Here is a 14,358-nt window from a genome sequence, read left to right as displayed (position 1 = left end):
GTATTATTTTGATTTTTTGGTTCAATAATATTTTGTTTTGCCATTGTATGTTTGTCTGAGGTTAGATGTTATTGATATCAGTACAAGTTTGTCTATGTTTCAGCATGTTTATTGATAGTTAGTAGCAGGGTCTGATTTGGGCTCCTATCAGAAGTGGCATTTTCTGGTTATAGGCTCAGGAGGATTTCTAGTTTTTATCCTGTGTCTCTTTACTAGTTTTATTGGGTTTTGGCTTAATAAGCTGAAATCTATGGTTTTTTCTATGGTTTATACATGTTATATCCATGGAGCTGAGTTGTATAATTTTTCAAATTTGTTGCAGGTTCTTAAAAAGTAAAAAACCTTGTGGTCAAGTTGTGGTGATGAAAGCTTAGGAGGCTAAACAATGGCATGCTTGAGAATTTAGTGGGGCTATGGATGTGCACTACTTAGTGCAAAAATGAAAACATAATAAGAAGGAACAAAATTAGCGGGGTCATAGATGTGCACTACTTAGTATGTACTTGAAGTTGTGTTGCATAGTTCATTTCCATTATGAAATAATGTTTCAAACGTTTGTAACATATTTTGAGTTTCAAATTTGAATGAAGTTTGATCTTCTAAAATTGGTTAATTCAAATATGAAATGAAATCAAAGGAAAGACAAATTTGGTTGATTCACAATTTTTATGCTAGACAATTTTGCAACACTTTTTACAAATTCTCAAAAATGATAAATGTATCATTTTTTTATTGTTACTGATGATAAAAAAAGTGTTACAATAATGTAACATTTTGCGACACTTTTTGAATGTTACAAATAATACTCTAAAATGTAACTAAAACTCTTTAGTAACAAGGCTTTACCTGACAATTGTTCAAATGTTACTAAATTTAATTAGTAACATTTTTCTTGATTTAGTAATAGTTTTCAAGTGTTGCTAAATCTCAACTATTTTGTAGTGGAAAGATCTAAAAGAAGATGAAGATCAAGACTCAAGAGACTTTTGTATGTATGAACGACCGTTAGATTAGAACAATAACTATGTTCAAAAGTAAAAAGATATAAAAAAAGGCAAATAGAATACACATAATATTTGATCACAAAGTTTGGCCAATTTCAATTTAAACTTATATCTCCGATTGCACAGTAGCTGCAATACATTTATATTAATCAAGTTTAAAATTTATAAAGAGACTTGTGTTTTAATAGTATGAACCAATTTACAAGATTACATCGTTTCACTTCCCTTCAACTAACATAATTGATCATTTTGCTGACACTTTGAGGTTGGTTGAAACGGATGGCAATGTTGTTCCGTTTATTTTGGAACCTGTCGATCAGCAACATAAGTCTCAAGATGCAATAGAAGCATCGGCTCCTAATAAAAGAGCAAACACACAAATTTGCGGGGTACTTCAAAAAGACCTTGATCTGCTTAGGTATGTCTTGTTGAAAGAAATGGATGATCCTAATGTACCTGTCACACTTATTTAACAAAGAAGCAGAGGAAAGAACTAAACAAAGAAGCTTACAGAACACGTTCTAAGGGTACTCCCACTCCTCCTCCTAAATGAAGGGAATGCTTGTACATACAATCTCCTTGGCCGCCTTATCATGATAGTATTATTTGGTGAGATTTTTTACCCTTGTTTCTTAGGGAGGTTTTTTAGAGAGTCAAGGACTTTTATTTCCTTAGCTCTCTTGCATTTTATTTTTGTCCTTTTTCGAGGGTTTTGGTTTGGTCTCCCTCTTGTAAAGTTTTTTCCTTTTATAATAAATTTTCGAGCAGGTGGTATAGGATCGGGGCTGCTATGAGGTGCCAACTTTATTGGAATGCCTAGCTGCCCCTTGATGTCTTTCTTTGCTCTCTAATTCATCAAAAAAAATTACATGATTACACTATAAACAAAATCACCTCGAGTGACATTTTCACTTATCCACTATGAACCATAACTGATAAGCGGACAAATCCCTCAAAGGTGAGTAGTATGCTAGAAACACAATTCGATAAGACAATACGGACGAAAGTTCAATGCATGAAATATACGAAAGAACTTTTTTAAAAATGCATTGAATTTGCATGAATCGATCCAAGCAGACCCATATGAATTGATTCATAGTACATTTAATGTTGTCATAAATTGATTCACTATTTCAGTGAATTTATTCATTCTTTCACAGTTTTACACATTATGAAACGGTTCACGAATCCATAATACATGTGAATCGATCCGAAGCTGCTATAAATAGGGAGATGTCATTCCCATGAATCAATTTTTTAAGAGCAGTGCTAAATCGTGCGAAAGGATACTCACCAAAGCATAGCGAAAAGTAATTTGGCCAATGAAAGTAGTTGCCTATTGGAATACACGGTGACCAGCAGAATTAACGAGAGTCAAGTTCCAATCAAAACTTATTAATTTCTGGTCGGGACAAATTCGTGATTGTGTTTTCGCTGTGAATAGCATTTTCCATTTTTTAAACCGTGCATGAATCAAATGCTTACAAAAACAAAAAAATCAGGCCATTTTCATGGTCTAATGTGATGTGATACCAATGGATTCTACTTGTGTCCAATTACTTATGAACGCACTGGCTCATTTTTTATACCATCATCCCAGTCCTTCAATCATATTAACTTAAGATTTATAAATTGATCTAACATATCCTAAGACTATTACACTAAGATCCTATGATAACCTTAATTTACTTGTACAATACTTCATTATCTTCCACATGTTTCATAGTCATATCTTAAAAATAATCCTCAATTTCATGTGAAGGGTAAGCATTTCATTCACGAAAGAGTTACTATATGGGGAATGGTCATTTTTTAGGGACATTACATGTGAAAGCACATGGTTCAATATTACTTCATTAGGAAACATATTGATGTTAAGGTGTATCTCACATTTTGGTTGGATTAGGAACTTGATGTTGACTTATAATTTAAAAATAACTTTTTCGTCAATGTGGAAAAATCATTGAGGTATTCACAAAGGCTACATGATTATCTTTATGTTTATTCTTATCACTTGTGAACTGAGATATTTGATACATTTCATTTTCTCTCTTATATTTGTGAAATGTCTTATGCTAGATAATATTATTGGTGGCTGTTAAAGGAGCACAATGGAGCTGAATACCCTCTCATAAGGAAAGCTACTTAAAGACTACCCTTCAGTTAGCTAAGTCTTTGAAAATCTCTCTAGTTAAGAAACATGAATAAAACAAGTGGGTAATGCTTGGTTACCATTTTTTGTATTCAATTGTTTTCCTAACACTTCGGTTTATCTGTGTTAAACAAAAAGCAGTTGCGTATGTTTGAAGTTTTTCAATGTTTAAAGACGGTGGTAGAACAATGTTATAGTCGTCCGAATGAAATTGAACTCATATTCCTTAAATAAAATCTCAGATTCAAAATTTATTGTTTGATAAAATGTGATTTAAAAGGAAGACCCTGCATAATTATTACTACCTTTGTATTTTATTATAATATAAATCTTTTTTATAACTGTAAACTACTTAAATATTTCTTTACAAAATTACCATTATTTACTTTACTTTTTTTTTGAAGTAATAAATTTATTTTCTTTGATAAAAGAACATCAATAAATTATAGTGTGGGAAACAAAGCGTTTACACTCATTTCACGTCCTTCACACTAGGGTGTTCGCGGTACGGTTTGAATCGGTTTTGAGGCAAAATGTTATCCGATCCGAAATAAAAATCACATACGGTTTGGTTTGGTTTGGATGACTATTCTAAAAAAATCCAAACGATCCGATCCAAATATATACGATTTAATTTGGATCGGTTTTTGGACATCCAAAATGCAAAATACATATTCTTTTATTAATATTAATATTACACAAACATAGTAAAATTATAGGTTTGATGCAAAATATATTAAAAGAAATGCTAGTATCAAAGTTGTTTTCAAAATTAAATTTTCCACTTTACATAGATCACCCTCACATGGATAAGAAAAAACACACTTTTTAATCCATTGAATAATAGTGTATTTAGTCTATATTATAGTTTAGATACATCGATTATCCAATATATGTTGGTGCATCATTCTGTGGCCTTCCTTTGTACGTCTTGTGCATGGTGCGTCGTTGTTAATATATGTTAATTCAAAAAAAAAAATTATTCAATGAATCTAATAATTTTTTTGTTAACAATAGTGAACGGAGGGAGTATTTGTGGAACATGTGAATATTTAAAATAATTTTTCATATAGAAACATTGGATGCTTAAGAAAATAGACAGAAGTAGTAGTAATAGAGATTTTTTTGTTGCTGACAGTAAAAATAGATCTCATAAAAAAAAAAAAAAGTAGATATTTGGTTGTGATCCTTTCATAAATAAAAGACCTGGTTTATATTATTCAAGCCAGATACGATGACAACATTGGTTGATTTTTTGTGTATGTATTTCAACTCTATTCACTTTTTTCTTTTGACAACCCTAAAAATAAGAAAAAAAAACTAGCGAATCTTACAAATAGTCTAACAAATATTCAAATTGAAATCATAATGATATTTTATTTTAAAGTAAGAAACAAACTTCGCATAATAAAAATAAGAAAAAAAAACTAGCGAATCTTACAAATAGTCTAACAAATATTCAAATTGAAATCATAATGATATTTTATTTTAAAGTAAGAAACAAACTTCGCATAATACTTTTTTTTTTTTTGTAGTGGCCGGGGTTTGAACCCCGGATCTTGCATAAAAATATTTTGTGCATTGTCTCAACCAACTGAGCTAAGCTCACGAGGACACTTCGCATAATACTCTAAACAAACATACCAATATAAAGATTTTTCTTAGAGGAAATATATCAATATAAAGAAAAAAAATAAAATTAGATAAAGATAAGATTTTTTTTAGCGGAATATTAAGATACCATATATGTTAGTAGGTATAATTTTTTGTTAGGGATTGTTAGATCATCTACAATGAGAGATCTTCCTTTGGAAGATCTGATACTAACAAATATTTTCATTATGGAGTTAAAAAATGGATACATGTTAGGGAGATATTCTACATTAAGCGGTCTCTTATCTTCAGAACTCACATGTTTTCAATATTAAAATACTGAAATGCAATGATGTAAAATTGGTCTTAAATGATTAATGAATCCCGTTTAAGAAATTTGTATGAGATTTTGAGTTTTAAAGAATGAATCCTTGTTAGGTACTACAATTAAAAAAGAAAAATGTTAACGAGTGTCCTTAAGGCACTCTTTAAGAGTTTAAAATATTAATATTTTATAAAAAAGTGTTTATTCAATGTATTGGAAATTGAAATGTTTTACTTTTAAAATAAATACATTTGAATAATTTCTTTTTATGGAATCCTTAAAGAGTGCCCTAAGGGCACTCATTAACAAGACCATTAAAAAATGATAAATGAATGACGTGTATATGTGCGATCTATTACAAAATGGAACTTCTTCAACGAAAAAGTCGTTGACTTATCCAAGATCTTAACGTATTAAGGACCCTCATTAAAAAAAAAATACCTATTAATTACCGACAAGTATACAATTACTCTCCCTTTAACAACTAACGAATTCCATAATTAAAATAGAAACAAAGTAGATAAAAATATCCCACCATTCCTTAAAAAAATTATACCACCGTGTTAAGTTCGTGTACGCATAAAACTCATTAATTATTTTTTGGGAAATGCTAACCGATGCCCCCGGGGCACTGGTTAAGGATATGAAAAAGGAAATTATACAGTAGTTAATGCATTGAAATTGTGTAATTAATTTATAATAAAGTCAAAAATAGTTTCCTTTTATGGTAATAATTCATTTTTATGGTATGCTTAACCGGTGCCCCGGGGGCACCGGTTAGCAGGACCCTTATTTTTTTCTAAGTTTTTACTATCATCCAAACTACTATTTGTTAGATGATTCATGAATGCTAGTAATGACACAGATTTAAACTAACGTAAGCGTAAGACACTCTGCTATATTCCAGCAAATCCTTCTCTATAAACCACTCTAACTCTCCAAATCTTATTACTATAAATAAAGAACATGTCAACCTAGGAAAAAACAAATCTGGAAAGCGACAGCTACGAACACCAAATGTCACAGCTCAACATCATTAACAATCACAAAAATATAAAACCAAACACTCGACAAAACCACACCACCCACAATTCTCTATCATCTTCAATATCATTGTAAAAATATGTCTTCAGAACCCCATCGACGTGTCGTTCATGGCGACATTGAAAGCCACGACACCGGTGCAGTTACACCGGTGTCGAACGATGATCAACCGGAGGAGTATTCTATTGAAAAAGGGTTTGAAGGAAAACTTGTTCCTACATGGAAGAAACAAGTTACTGTTAGGGCAATATTCGTGAGTCTAATGTTGTCGGTGATGTTCACGTTTATTGTGATGAAACTGAATCTCACAACTGGGATTATTCCTTCGTTGAATGTTTCTGCTGGGTTGTTAGGGTTTTTCTTTGTGAAGACATGGACCAAGTTGCTTGAAAAAGCTGGTTGGCTTACTCAACCTTTTACCAGACAGGAGAATACTGTTATTCAGACTTGCGTTGTTGCTTCTAGTGGAATTGCATTCAGTGGTAATTAATCTAACCTAATTTGATTTAATCTAATTACCTTTTTTTTCATTTTGTGTTAAAGTTTTGATTTTTATGTTTCATTTGTGAATTGAATTGAATTGGGTAATGGGTTGATATGGGTTTCTGGTTTTTGGGATTTGTTGCATTGCATGGCATGTGTTTTCATTTGGTGGGCCCCACTGGTAATAGAAGAGTGATGACCCCAATTTTGTGTTTTTGTTCGTGCCTTGGTGTGGTCCCTTCACCCTTCAGCTGGTTGAAAAGTATACATTTTTAATTTTATTTTATTAGGAATCAATATATATGTGTTTCTTTGATTCCATCAATTCGTTTATATTACGATATGAAGGATAAGTTAATCTTGAAGTTTGATTGGATAAACAACTTAATTAAGTGTTTGTAGCATGATAAGTGATTATGTATAAGTTATTTTTAAAGATTATGTATAAGCTATTTCTATAAGAAAATGTAAATTAAAGTTAAACTATTTTCAATTAACCTATAAGCTCTTTCTATAAAGCCTGTTTGGATTAGCTTATTTTAAAGCTTATGCAAAACAGCTTATGCAAATAAATATTCCTTTATGTATTATTTATAAGCTTGTTAATGTAGTTTATGAAAAAACAGCTTATGTAGGTACAATTTTCGTTAGTGAAAACTTATGAATTAAGATAAAAAAAATTATTTATTTGCATAAGCTCAAAATAAGCTTAATCCAAACGGGGCCAAATTGTCATAAACAATCTCACAAGTGATATAATGCTTATATGACTAGAAAAGAAAATTCTATCTAAACAGATCTTAACTGAAGGAATATTAACTGCAAAAATCCCTTTCTTAAGCTATCATAATCATACAATGTGCATGTTTAAGAATTAGCAATTTAAACACGGAAAGTAAAACTATAGAAATATAAATGTTCTATAAGAACAGTCTATCATAATCATACAGTGTGCTCCTTTGACAATTTTGGCCGTATTTATGTTTCACTTCCATGGTATTGAAACAGGGTCAGACAAGATGTTAGTAATACAAATATAGTTTAAGTATTTTAAAGTTTATTGTTATGCCAATTTTTTCTTTTGCCTTTGTTGAGAAATATTGTGCAAACTAAAATTTAAGTGCCACTAGCCTACTACTACCTCAGTAGTCTTTCACGATTTCGGTTCTGATACAATGACCTTATTTGTTGTTGATAAGTCTTTTACTTGATTCTTTTTGTGTAGGTGGGTTTGGTAGCTACGTGTTTGCAATGAGTCCAACTATTGCAAAACAAATTCCAGAATTTGACACTGCCAATGATGTTAAGATTCTTGGTTTAGGATGGATGATTGCATTTCTATTTGTTGCTAGCTTTCTTGGTCTCTTTTCAGTGGTTCCACTCCGAAAGGTACACTAACTTGTTGCATCAAATAATCAATACAATGTATTAATAGGAAGATAAAAATAATATTGTATCTGACTTTGTCATAATGTAATAAAATGTAACTATATTTTAAAAATCGAACCAGATGGTTCAGCTAATTGAACGCTGAATGAGCAAATGTCTACAGTTTGATTGCGGTTTCGCCCTGGTTCAATCAATTTAAAATGATTGAACATGACTTGGAAGCCTCGCTGTTGTGATGTTTTAATCGAGTTTTAAAACATGGGATGGGAATGACTCCAAACATTTAGTTTTAATTTAATGTTTCCCTGTTGCAGATTATGATTGTTGACTTCAGATTGACATATCCAAGTGGTACTGCAACAGCTCATCTAATCAACAGTTTCCATACATCTGAAGGTGCCAAACTAGCAAAGAAGCAAGTACAAGCACTTGGAAAGTTCTTCTCCTTTAGCTTCTTGTGGGGTTTCTTCCAATGGTTTTTCACTGCTGGTGATGCTTGTGGATTTGCAAACTTCCCCACATTTGGTCTGGAAGCCTATCAACACAAGTACGTGACTCGCCTTTATTTTATTAATTAATGAGAGAATTCAAAAAGGGATTAACTCTATTATGTTCTCAATTATGGTGATAGCATGATGAGTTGGCAACTTTTTTAGATAATATTGCTGTTATAAAATAGATTAATCTGTATTTTAGTTCCTTTTCTTTTATTTAACATTTATTATTTAATGTACGTAACAGGTTCTACTTTGATTTTTCTGCTACCTATGTGGGGGTTGGGATGATTTGTCCATATATAATCAATATTTCGTTGTTGATTGGTGGAATTCTTTCATGGGGTGTCATGTGGCCTCTCATTTGGGCTAAAAAAGGAGATTGGTTCTCTGCGGAGCTCGGAGAAGCCAGCTTACATGGTCTTCAAGGTTACAAAGTAAGTTGTCTTTCTGTATTTCCATTTTTTATTTATTTGAATTGTTGGCGAAAATCTACTATTTTGATACGTATGTGACTGCGGTTGATAATGTATTTCTTTGGTCTTTTCCTAATTGTATTCTTTTTAAATCACAGGTTTTCATAGGCATAGCAATGATTCTTGGTGATGGTCTATACAACTTTGTGAAAGTTCTTGGCACAACTCTTATAGGTTTGTATAAGCAATGGAAGAAAAAAGACAAAGGAGCACAGTCTCATGATCCAAATGCTCCTCTCCCACCTACTCTTTCATTTGATGACAAGCGCAGAACCGAGATGTTCCTCAAAGACCAAATCCCCTTCTGGTTTGCTATCGCAGGCTATATCATAGTTTCTATAATCTCAATCATTACCATCCCCCACATTTTCCACCAGCTAAAGTGGTATCACGTCATTTGCATTTACATCATTGCACCTGCACTAGCCTTTTGCAATGCCTATGGTTGTGGATTAACAGATTGGTCCCTTGCATCGACCTACGGAAAATTAGCCATCTTCACCATCGGTGCTTGGGCAGGTGCAGCCAACGGCGGTGTCCTAGCTGGTTTAGCCGCATGTGGTGTCATGATGAACATTGTTTCAACAGCTTCCGATCTTATGCAAGACTTCAAAACAGGTTACATGACATTGGCTTCGCCGAAATCCATGTTTGTGAGCCAAGTTATTGGAACTGCTATCGGATGTATTATATCGCCATGTGTTTTCTGGCTATTCTACCATGCTTTCGGTACTCTTGGTCAACCTGGTTCAGCATACCCTGCACCTTATGCACTCATTTTTCGAAACATGGCAATACTAGGTGTGGACGGATTATCCGCGCTGCCGAAAAACTGCCTCAAACTGTGCATTGTGTTTTTCTTCGTTGCCATAATTATCAATTTTGTTCGTGACTTGGTTGCAAAGAAATACTCCAAGTTTATTCCTGTTCCTATGGCTATGGCTATACCATTTTACATTGGAAGCAACTTTGCTATTGATATGTGTGTTGGAAGCTTGATATTGTTTATTTGGCAGAAGGTTGATAGGGCTAAGGCTGATGCATTTGGATCAGCTGTTGCGTCCGGTTTGATTTGTGGAGATGGAATTTGGTCACTTCCAAACTCTTTTCTTGCTCTTGCTGGAGTGCGGCCACCTATTTGTATGAAATTCTTGTCTAGATCAAAAAATGCTAAAGTTGATGCCTTTTTAAAACCTTGAAGTTTACTTATTATTGTTGTTGGTTTTCATTCTCAAAGAGAACATTTAATTTTATTGAAGTATTTTGTACAGTTATTTTATTTCTATAATTTGTTTAGCTCGTGCTTCTACCCTACTACGCTCCCCATTGAACTATGGAAATTTTTATGCACAGAATTATTGGATAATCACTTTTTTAGATGTTCTTATGTTGTCTGTGTTTTAGCTTTATAAATCATAATTTAAAGAAACAATCATTGATTTTCTTTTCTTTCATATATGTGTTTTTTTTACAACAACTGGCATGGTAACAGAAAGTACAGGTCAATTCCGTTCGTGTATAATTGAAATTGAAATAAATTTTATATACTTTTAGCATATATATACTTCTTATTCCTTCGATTTCCACGAGAAAAAATCGATAATTTGAAGTTAAGCCGACAAATAAGTTAAATTTATTCAAACATTTCAATTCTTTTGAATGATTCATCTTAGAGGAATTCATAACAACTTGAGTCAAATCACTTAGTTAAAAAAATATTATTACATGCATTATTTTTTAACTCAAATTGAACCTCAACTCTAACTATATGGAGTATTAAACTAGTGTGGTGATTTGTGTCAAACATGGTTGAAATTTATTTATAGGGGACGAGTTGAATTCTAAGTTAAGAGTATTATAGGGAAAAATAAATTCCACAAAACATAATAAAATTTATCGATTCTCCTCGATGATTGGGAGTCCTTGCGATTCAATCTCTAATTTTTATCGAACTTGATCACATACCATACTCATACGGTGGAATTTAGTATGGGAAAGGATAGTTGTTTCCCATCATGGGAAAGTAAATCTTAACCATTAGATCAAAGAGGGACACTGATTTTATCATAGTCCCTCTGCACTAAATTTTTTCCCCTTTGTCTTCAACCTTGCCATCATCAACCAGACACCAATAAACCACCACAGCACCACTGATTTTGATATTAACTCTTCATTGTAATTGCTGGAACAAATAATTACCACAACAACCACTTTTGTTCTTGTTTCTTTATTTCTTGTCGAGATACAAAACACTAAATGTTTTCTATCAATTACTGTATTAGATAGGAATCATACTGTAATATCATGTAAATTTTAGCATCACCGTTGTATTAAACTATATCTTTCTCTATGGATACCTTTTCCAATCATCTTGAACTTTAACCCATTTCTGTAAAAAAAATATGGAAATTGGAAAAAAAAAATTGTATTAATAGGTTTGGAATTAGCGTGATGATAACAGTGAAGGACTAAAGATGAAGACATCAATCATGGTTTAATATAAATGAGGAATAGAGGGATTGGGTGAACAAATGGTCATGGGTTTAAAAAAATATATTGGGGTTTCAAGGAATGAATAATTTTAGTTAAGTTAACAAGTTGTTGATGTTGGTGTTTTATGAGTTTGTAATGTTTATGGTGATGATGGCTGCGTAAGAACAAAGAAGGATGGAAGCAAATGCCTTAGTTTGGTGGTGGTGGTGGTGGTGGCGGTGGCTGTAGGTGGATGGGGACATGAAAGAGAGGGTGGAAGGTAGTGTAAAAAATAATCTAGTATAGAGGGAGTATGATAAGAGTGTGTTCTTCATTTAATCTAATGGATGAAATTAACTTTCCCATGGTGGGAAACAACTCACCTTTCCCATACTAAATCTCACCAGACTGATATCCATGTGTTTATGAGACATAGGAGGTTAAGATTAAGAATGAGTGATGAACAAATAGTTTTCGATAAATTTAATATGTACGAAGGACAAATTTTGATATTATTATAAAATTTTAATTAAATTTGAGTGGCATTAGATATTTGTAGTAAATTATGATTGATAAAATTTTAATATGTACATCCAAATATGATTGATAAATTCTGAGTAAATTACACTCCCCTTCCCTCAAAGATGTTTGAATTACACTTCCCTATTCTCTTATGTTAAAATATACACTACCCTCCCTTGAAAAGATAAATTTATATTCCCCTCCCCTATAAGATGCCTTGAATCACAACCCATTCCATTAATAATTAAATATGCACTACACTTTAATCTATTTTAATATAAATAATTATTTTTATGATATATAAAAAATTTGAACAACTGTAATATCCCGCCTGTCAGTATCGGAATATTACCAGTCGATCGTGTCAGAGAATTAATGTTTATGGAAAATAAGTATGATGGAAATGTTTAATATGAATGTCAGGCAGTCACGGGTTAAGTGCCAGAGACGTGCAAACACGTGTAAGACGAAGGGTATTTAAGTAATTTCATGCAAGAGGGGTATTTAAGTGATTTTGGCCCAAATTTCTTCATTATCCATTGCTCTTTCTCTCTCTAGGTTTTGGTTTTGGGAATTGCTCTTCCTTCTCTCTAAACCACACGCCCTCCTCTTCTCTTCTTCACCAATCCCTCCATGATATTTTCTTCTCTTCCATGACAAGTTTATACTAATCCCATCATGATCCCTTAAATTTATGGAAGCTTAGTTTTGTTTGATTTTGGCTTAATAGCACTTTTGGCCTCCTATGTTTGTCAAAATTGCGATTTCGGCCCCCTATCTTTGAAAACTACAAAACCGCCCCTTATGTTTCGGTTTCGTTGCACTTTTGGCCCCCATGGTCAATTTTGACCTGGTCCACGCTGACATGACATCCACATCACTTATGTGGGGGGCCAAAATCGCAACTTTTGCAAACATAGGGGGCCAAAAGTGCTATTAAGAATAATTTTTATTTTTTTAATTCATTTTCTCCTTTTTTTTCATTTTTTTGTTTTGAAAAAATTTAAAAAAAGAGGGAAAATTAATAAAAATCGAAAATAATGACAAAAATACTGAAAAAATTTTAAAAAATTAATAAGAATGAAAAAAAAATCTGGAAAAAAATTTCGCATTTTTTTCATTTTTTTGTTTTGAAAAAATAAAAAAAAAGTGGGAAAATTAATAAAAATCGAAAATAATGAAAAAAATACTGAAAAAATTTAAAAAAAATTGAAAAAATTAATAAGAATGAAAACAAAAATCTGGAAAAAAAATTTCGCATCACATGTTTGTATATACATACCAATTCATTAAATCATTTTAATAATAAAAAAACATTAAAAACTGAAAATCTTTTAAAAATAACAAAAAATCCGATTATCTTTTTACAAAATAAAAGATTTATTTTTTTTAAAATTTTAAAAATAACAAAAAATCAGATCATTTTTTTCAAAAAATAAAAGAAAAAGCAGAAAAGACATTTAGATTTTTTTTCGAAATTTAAAAAATTAGAAAAAAGTTCGGATTTTTTACAAAATTTAGAAGATATTTAAAAATACTGGAATTTAATTTTCAAATTAAAAAAAGTTTAGATTTTTTTGCGAAATAAAAAACTGGAAATCTGGATATATATTTTTTTTAAATCCAATTACAATAGAAAAATTAAATTTTAAAAATCATATAATTTGAAGAAAAAAAATTGATTTTAGTTTAATTAAAAATTTAGGAAACAAATCTGTGAAGCTTGAATTACATAGGAATATTTTTGTAAAAAGAATTATTAATGCGTGTAAAATTTTAAAAAGTGTCTTATTTAGGAGACATTAAAATTTAAAAAGTGAGTACCTCAAGTTGCTCTTCCAATCTCTTTTGAACTAAAATTGATTTTTTTTCTTCAGATTATATAATTTTTAAAATTTAATTTTCATATTGTAATTGGATTTTAAAAAATATATATCTAGATTTTTAAAATTTTAAATATTTTCCAGTTTTTTATTTCGCAAAAAAATCTAAACTTTTATTTTTTAAAAAGATAATCTGATTTTTTTTGTTATTTTTAAAAGATTTTCAGTTTTTAATGTTTTTTATTATTAAAATGATTTAATGATGTGGTATATACACACATGTGATGCGAAATTTTTTTTCCAGATTTTTGTTTTCATTCTTATTAATTTTTCCAATTTTTTTAAATTTTTTCAGTATTTTTTACATTATTTTCTATTTTTATTAATTTTCCCCTTTTTTTTTATTTTTTCAAAACAAAAAAATGAAAAAAATGCGAAATTTTTTTTACAGATTTTTTTTTATTCTTATTAATTTTTCCAATTTTTTAAAAAATTTTTCAGTATTTTTTTCATTATTTTCGATTTTTATTAATTTTCCCTCTTTTTTAAAATTTTTTCAAAACAAAAAAATGAAAAAAAAA

The 14,358-nt window shown here is 30.9% G+C and overlaps 1 protein-coding gene across 1 annotated transcript; it reads left to right on the top strand.

The window, feature by feature from the left end:
- The first annotated feature begins 6,109 nt into the window (after positions 1–6,109).
- On the top strand, positions 6,110–10,248 carry LOC146939458 (putative metal-nicotianamine transporter YSL7). Its single transcript, XM_085753098.1, has 5 exons — positions 6,110–6,600; positions 7,827–7,990; positions 8,305–8,537; positions 8,732–8,921; positions 9,059–10,248. Exons 1-5 carry the CDS (start codon positions 6,198–6,200, stop codon positions 10,157–10,159), a joined length of 2,091 nt encoding a protein of 696 aa, XP_085609224.1. The 5' UTR covers positions 6,110–6,197; the 3' UTR covers positions 10,160–10,248.
- The last annotated feature ends 4,110 nt before the right edge of the window (positions 10,249–14,358 follow it).

This window comes from Medicago sativa, chromosome 3 (genome assembly GCF_051527215.1).
Source record: "Medicago sativa cultivar Bolivia chromosome 3, Bolivia_mono, whole genome shotgun sequence".
In the NCBI taxonomy this organism is placed as follows: domain Eukaryota; kingdom Viridiplantae; phylum Streptophyta; class Magnoliopsida; order Fabales; family Fabaceae; genus Medicago; species Medicago sativa.
The sequence above is the reverse complement of the archived record's forward strand: the minus strand, read 5'-3'. Positions and strand labels throughout refer to the sequence as shown.

What these genes read in the sequence shown, in the direction of transcription:
- LOC146939458 (XM_085753098.1), top strand. Translation starts at nt 6,198, where the DNA reads ATGTCTTCAGAACCCCATCGACGTGTCGTTCATGGCGACATTGAAAGC. An exon ending in CAGTGGTTCCACTCCGAAAG is followed by an intron (nt 7,991 to 8,304) that starts GTACACTAACTT and finishes TCCCTGTTGCAG; the next exon opens with ATTATGATTGTTGACTTCAG. An exon ending in ATGGTCTTCAAGGTTACAAA is followed by an intron (nt 8,922 to 9,058) that starts GTAAGTTGTCTT and finishes TTTAAATCACAG; the next exon opens with GTTTTCATAGGCATAGCAAT.